At 38.7% G+C, this 6,919-nt stretch overlaps 1 protein-coding gene across 1 annotated transcript in view; it reads right to left on the reverse strand.

Moving 5' to 3' along the window:
- LOC106940231 (cubilin-like) overlaps positions 1 to 6,919 on the reverse strand; it is a gene marked incomplete at both ends in the record, with an annotated part of 43,524 nt that overhangs the window by 20,696 nt on the left and 15,909 nt on the right. Inside the window, 3 exons of the mRNA XM_015022912.1 lie at positions 2,235 to 2,410; positions 3,998 to 4,154; positions 4,422 to 4,612. Coding sequence (XP_014878398.1) covers positions 2,235 to 2,410; positions 3,998 to 4,154; positions 4,422 to 4,612 — 524 coding nt within the window. The remainder of the gene's footprint in view (positions 1 to 2,234; positions 2,411 to 3,997; positions 4,155 to 4,421; positions 4,613 to 6,919) is intronic.

Here is a 6,919-nt window from a genome sequence, read left to right on the forward strand (position 1 = left end):
TAAGTATTATTCCTGAGTATTATACCAATTGACCTGATGCTCAATTGGTATAATACTCCCAAAGTGTGCCAGGAAAATATCCCCCATTTTCACCACCATCAGCCTGAACCATTGATACAAGACAGGATGGATTTGTGCTTTCATGCTGTTGACGCCAAATTCTGGCCCTACCATTCGAATGTTTCAGCAGAACTCATCAGACCAGACAATGTTTTTAAATATTCCATTAGTGTGAACGGAGCATAAAGGTCATAAATGTGCACACGTGTCCAACTTGAAGAATGAGACGCATTTTTGGTGTGCAAAACGCATTCGTTGTGGACCCCGCATTAGGCAGAATCTGATTTAGCCCCCCATATCCTCTTCTCCATCTCCCCTTGCCTTCCTACTAAGAACATCATTATCACTAACAGTGTTTAAACATACATTTAGTGTATAAATCAGATTATTGGCTATTATCTCCTGTTATGTATTTGTGAACCAACCGAGCTCACAGATAGCACCATATTGTAGCCATGGTAACACAACAATCAAACTATCAAAATGATTCTTTGCACTTTTACAAAGTAAACAGCTAGACAACAGTAGTCTTTTAACTTGTTCTACGCTTCACTTCGTTCAGAGGGTCTGGACCTTCGATATTGAGAAACGATTACTTCCTGGAGGAATGGACTGTGTTCATGGGCAAACATGAAGTGCATACTTCACGTTTGCCCATGAAGTATGCAATGCACCAGTTTGACACTATGATGGTTGTTTACCCCGCTCACTGCGGGGTAAACAACCATCCTCCACTGCAAAAAGAGAAGTGCTGATCCAAATGAGGTGGTTGTTCATATTAATTCAATATTTGGAAGCATGGCCAACATGGACTGAATGGCTTCAATTCACTTCCTCCGCTGCCATCTATAAAACTACGGGCAGACTTCAATTCTAAAACAGCACATCATCATTTACAACTTCTGTTCATTGATTGGCCCGGTTTAAATTCTACTTAAATGGGAGAAAGCCCAGACTGTGCTGTAGGCGAGATTAGAGTCGTGTGGAATAATATAGAAGGCAACGGTCAGGCTAAAACAACAGAAGAACAGCAGAAGAAAACTATAGGATCATTAAGCAGAACACAGGAATGAGGCAACTTACAAAGATGAAGAAGTAAATTAGTACACTGTGATGAAGAAGAACTAGCCTAGATAGAAACTAAAGTAACATAAAAGGAGAAACACGGTGAACAATAACTTCAACTCCAAAATTTAAAAAATTCATCAAAGACAATACATAACAGAATAAGCACAAAGACTGAATCAGCTTTACCCAGCTGTTTAATAGTTAAGGTCCAACTGTCATCTGTGAAACATGGGCATCATAACACCTGTTTTTATTATACAAAATGCTAGATATTAACTTATATGCATATGACCATTTGTGACGTTAGAAAACAGCCTTGAACTTAGAAAAAGAGATTTCATATTTTCTTGCAAACCCTGAGTACAGTGATGCCTCGCTATAACGCGGTTCACCTTTCGCGGTCTCGCTGCTTCGCAGAATATTTTTTGGTGCAGCCTTTTTTTCACAGTGCATTGTGTTCTGCGTCCTGATTGGCTAAACAGTCTCCAAGCTCCTTCTCTACCTGTGTGCCAATAACGTACTTAAATATAAGTAATACAGATTGGCCATACAGGAGATGAAAGCTGAAAACTTTGAATGCCTGATGGAAAAAAACTGGCCAGAATCGGCGCAAATCCCGACCAGACTCGCTTGACGAGATCCATCTCTCTGCCGTAGATACAGCTGTGAATCTCATGGGGCAGTTTGGAGGAGACGCTTTAATAACACGACTCCGGATCACATTAAGGCCCGATTGATGCACACGAACATCCGCTGATCTCAAAACAGGTTTGTTCTTTGGTTTCAATGTAGAGTATTTATTTATGCCGTGTAATAATCGTAAAAAATAAAGGTAACTACTTCGCGGATTTCACTTAACGCAGGTTATTTTTGGAACGCAACCCCCGCGAAAAACGAGGGATCACTGTATACCAAAATTTAAGATGTGCTTATGGTAATCGAAGTGGCTTACAACATAGCTGTTCATCCTCGTTGTTCTATTTACACACCAATGAAGAAACAGAATCAAATTTATTTCCATGATGACTTCTGCACCCATTTCTCTTATGTCATATAAATTGATGTCATGTATTAATGAATTGATGAAGTCAACTGAAATACTTCACCTCAACAAAGTCAAACCTGCAGGAGCCTCCTTCAACATCAAACGACAGGAAATTCAATGTGACCACGTAGCCCTCTTGTTGGTTGATGACCCACTCACAGACTTTGTTGTGGGGATAGGGATTTGGGTAGTATGGAGACCGGAACTCTCCAGTTCCAGAAAGGGTACCTCCACAAGCTAGGAAGAGTGGGAAAAAAAAGAAAAAAGAACAATATTCCTATATATGTATTAGTCTGGATGGAAGAAGTATTAACATTTTGGAGCCAGAGCCTGACTTGAATCTGATAGGGATAGTGGCAGTAATAAGTATTGTGACTGAAGAATTGGAGAGAGGGAAGTCTGGGCCTCCTGACTTACCCCCCTGGCTCACATCTGAACTCACTAATGAAGCACATCTTGTGCTTCATTAGTGAGCAAGTGACTTGGAGCTTAATTCTCTTTGATGTAGTTTTACTGCTTTGTGTGTAGCTTTCATGAGGTGTTTTATATCACTGTGTCTAATGATTTGATTTGATCTTTATGCTCTAACAGGTCTGTCTGATAATCCTGTTAGTCTGTCAGTGACGTGAACAGGATGAATTATATTCTTTAAAATAAGATCAATTTTAACAATACTTTCAAGTATATTCATGCATAACTATAAATCTGATAAGTTGGGAAGTGCGCTTAAAAAGATTAAAATATTTGAGGGTTTAAGTGTACCTAAGATGGTCCTGAACATCCTTATACAACCTTCTTTGAGATGTTAGAATGCTCTTTTTAAGTTGGCTGCTTTCCTAAGTTGCTTATAAAGGCTAACTTAGCAAAATGCTCTGCTGATGGCTGTCTGCGAACTGTGAAAAAGGGCTTAGCCCATTCCAGGTGTATTCTCTTTTTGCTTTTTTGCTGCACCATTATTTTTCAGATCATCAAAAAAATTTTAATATTTAAAGAAGGTCTGAGTAAATAGAGAATTCAGCTTTCAAATGATCATTCGTTTATAAAGGAAAAAGTGCTACCCAGGCCAGAATCTCCAGGTTAAATCAGGAATTAGCTGTCATAATTCTGAATAGTGGAGTGTGTTTTCTCTCTATGCTCAGTCTGCTGGAGTAGGGCCTGTTTAACGTTGCAGTCTGCTGCATCTGGAGCTGCTTAGATGCAGTGGATCCCCATTAGTTATGGGGTTTAAGGACCATCACCGCCCTTGAATGGCTGAAATTTGCAGATACTTGAGACTCCATCTAAGCCTGCTTATAACTTTCACTACACAGAAGCTAACATCCTTGGTCTTCCTTGCTGCTTTTGAGGTTCCAGTTAATCAGTGGCAACAAAAATGAATGACACTCCTGGATTGGCTGATTTACAAATATCAAGTATCATTTGACTAGATATTTCAGTTTCTCTCTCTCTTTGAAATATTTTCAATATCCTCCACAAAAAAATTCTGTGAATAGGCATATTTTCATTTGAAGTCATGTACCACAGAAAAATCTGTGATTAGGGATATCCATGAAAACTGGGCTGCAAATAGGCAGGTACAGCAGTTCTTCCTTGGTAGTATCAAGACCTCTCATGATATACTTGACTCCATCATGCATCATTGCTCACACAAGCCGCCCACAAGTGCCAAGGAGTCCTTTTCTTCAAGGCACTTCAAAACAGTTTCTTTACAACAAGGCTTGCCTCAGTTTGTATAAACCTTGTCTGTCCTTCATGTCTCTATTGTTATGGTTAGTATCCAAACAACACAAAATACCACTCGCTTTGTTATGTATAAAACCTCACCAACACTGTAGGCAGCCCTGAAACCAGCTCGGCTGACTGAACTGTCAGACTTAAAACGGATCCAGAGAGAGTTGGAGGACGAGCGAATCGGAGCTGGCAGGGTGCTCCCACAATATTTCCCTATCAGTGGATCAGTCTCCATCCTCCCGTCACGGACCTAAAAAACAAGAAGACAAATGCTGGAGATAAAAAACTCTCAATTTTAATTCAGGCAGGTTACAAATTAAGGCTCAGCATATCAACTGCACATCCCATGATGATTCAGCTCACTTTAAAACATTAAGATCAAATTATTGAGAAAAGCTCTGGATATGCCTAATAATTCAGATTTTGCATAAAAGGTAAAAATAAAAAAAAAATTTACTAAAAAATAATCTCACAAATGATTCAAGCTGAAAATGTAAGTATAATTAATAAGTCTTACCTCCACATAGTCAAAAGAACAATCACTATGATTCTCCAGCTCCAGGTTAGTGAAGTTGAGAGCCACCTGTTCATCTGGAGGCAATCTGATCAAATAAATACACTGCCGGTTGTGGGCATAGTTGTTCGGCCAGTTGGGAGATATTAGGATCCCCTCACTGTCAGTGAATGTACCACCACAGCCAGGATCACCTAAAAAGAAAATAAAAAACATTAAGTACAATGAGCCAAACACTTGTACAGCACTGTACAGCTCTAGTACACGAAACATGTTCAATGTACTACAGTGAATATGGTAATGAAGAATTGAACTAATTCTTCATTACTCGAAAAATATAAGGCAACAAGTTATTTTGACTTTTTTAAGCAGATGCAGTTTTCTGAGTTTACAGAACATTTTGTGATTTGTAACTTAGCATCTTGGATTATATGGCATAAAAGGCATATAGATTGGATGGATGGATAGAATGATATTCAGTTAACCTGATACTGAGCTGTAAAGAACCAGCCTAGACTACAACTTGCTAAACTGTATTGTCGTGGTAACAGATGAGACCTTTTATAGTAACCAGTGTTTACTTTTATTCTTTTATATTTGGGTTATCAGCAGAGGTCGGTGGTAACCAGCTATATACTTGAGTAACTTTTTGGTAAAAGTATGCTTTTAGAAGTAGCTTTACTGCATTGTACATTTTACTTTTACTTGAGTAATGATGAAGTATTGTTACCCATTACCAGATTTGTGGCAACTTTACCCTCTGTGAGTAGCTTTACTGATTGAAGAACAATCATGTTTAAACCAAAATTACATGAAACACAGAGACATACAATTCATGTTAAAGGAAGACTTTTTGTTTGCAAACCAGCTTTGTTGTTCGGTTATCTATCTGTAGATTTTTGTGCCATTTGGAGAATAAAAAGATACAGTAAAACTACATATATTGTCATGAGAAGTACCTTACTCTGTGGTAACATTAACATTTCCATTAGTTTTAGATTAAAAAACTATTTTTTTTTCTTTTAGTCTTCAAAATACCAGAATTTGCAAATAAATTTTATTTTTGTTTATGTGTTGTTGTCATCCATGCATCATAACACCATCTTTAAATACTGAATCAGGTGTTGTGGTTATTTATTCAGCACAGGGTTTTTCATCTCTTGCTCTCGATGAAGGCAAACACTTTTTTCCTCCCTCCCTGCCCTTGCCTGCCCTGCTTGCTCTGTTTTTGTCTTTTTCTATATTTTTGGAGCCTTTCTTTGCACATCATCCAAATCTACAAATTATGGATCTGGTCAACTGATCTCTCAATGCAATTGATCCAATTTTCTCAACGAGAAGTCTGGGCACAGGAGAGCCCTCTTGTCCTGCGGGGACACACCCAGCAGGATTCACCCTGGATTTATTCATGATACCAGGATTTCTGCTGTTTGGAGTTTGCAGATTCCTGGCTTATCGACAAATTTACAGTAAAACGGACTTGGCCGAACTGGCGAACACTCGGACTGTTGGTGTGGACAGAGACGCAAGTTAGATGTGAGTCTTGCTGAGACTCGCAGCCCAGCTGAGGACTCTAAAACTCACTAACAGGATGGAATCGATCTTGGAGAAGTTTCTAGTTTCAGCTCACTGGAACGACCAAGCCAATTTTGGATAATTGGGAACTGAGATGTAGCAGAGAGACTTTAGGGAAGATTGAAATTTATAATCCTCCCGACTTAAGACAATCTATATCTGAATTGGGTTTCTCCATCTTGCTTTGGAAGGGCTGCATATTTCCAATCTCCTTGAAGATATGTAAACACAACGCTCTTCCCACCTCACCCCCTCCTGTATCCATGCAGCTGTGGAGCTGAGCGCTCCCAACGACGTTCCTAGATAACAACACCTCTATCGGACTTCTACCGGGAGGCTGAGCAACATGGTTTCATGGCCCTGTGACGTCACCGCCTTCACTCATGTTTTGCCCTTTGTTTTGTCTGAATGTTGCTATGTGCCCTAATGTGTCCTTTCCTCTTTTTATTTAATTCCCCTTTTATTATTTAGAAACTGTGGAGTACTCACTTTTAATCCAGAGAAGGAATTAGATTAGTCACTTATTTTTTTTAGAAACTGTACTCACTATTTAAACCAATATTTAAGTTTTTAAATTATTATGCAGAGAGACTCCTATTACTGCAACCCAGAAAAAAAAATCTTCCAGTACAGGAATATTTAGTTTTTATAATACTTAGAAATCGTGGAATACTCATTACAAATTTGGAGCATACTTAGAAAGTCCAGAGAATATTTACTTAAACTTATCTAGCAACCCAGAACAGGGATTAGATTAGAACAAACTTACAACCCAGAAAAAGTACCTTAGCAACAACGGCGTAAATCCCATCTCATTATTGGGGGGGTCCATCAACAGGGAAAGTTTTTAAGAGCAATTTTGGAGAGGTCGGCAAAGTTACAATAAAATGTAATGTAAAATGTGGTTTAATTTTTTTTGTGTGTGT

Source organism: Poecilia latipinna, unplaced genomic scaffold (genome assembly GCF_001443285.1).
Source record: "Poecilia latipinna isolate Pla-1442-1.1 unplaced genomic scaffold, P_latipinna-1.0 Scaffold3139, whole genome shotgun sequence".
NCBI classification, from domain to species: domain Eukaryota; kingdom Metazoa; phylum Chordata; class Actinopteri; order Cyprinodontiformes; family Poeciliidae; genus Poecilia; species Poecilia latipinna.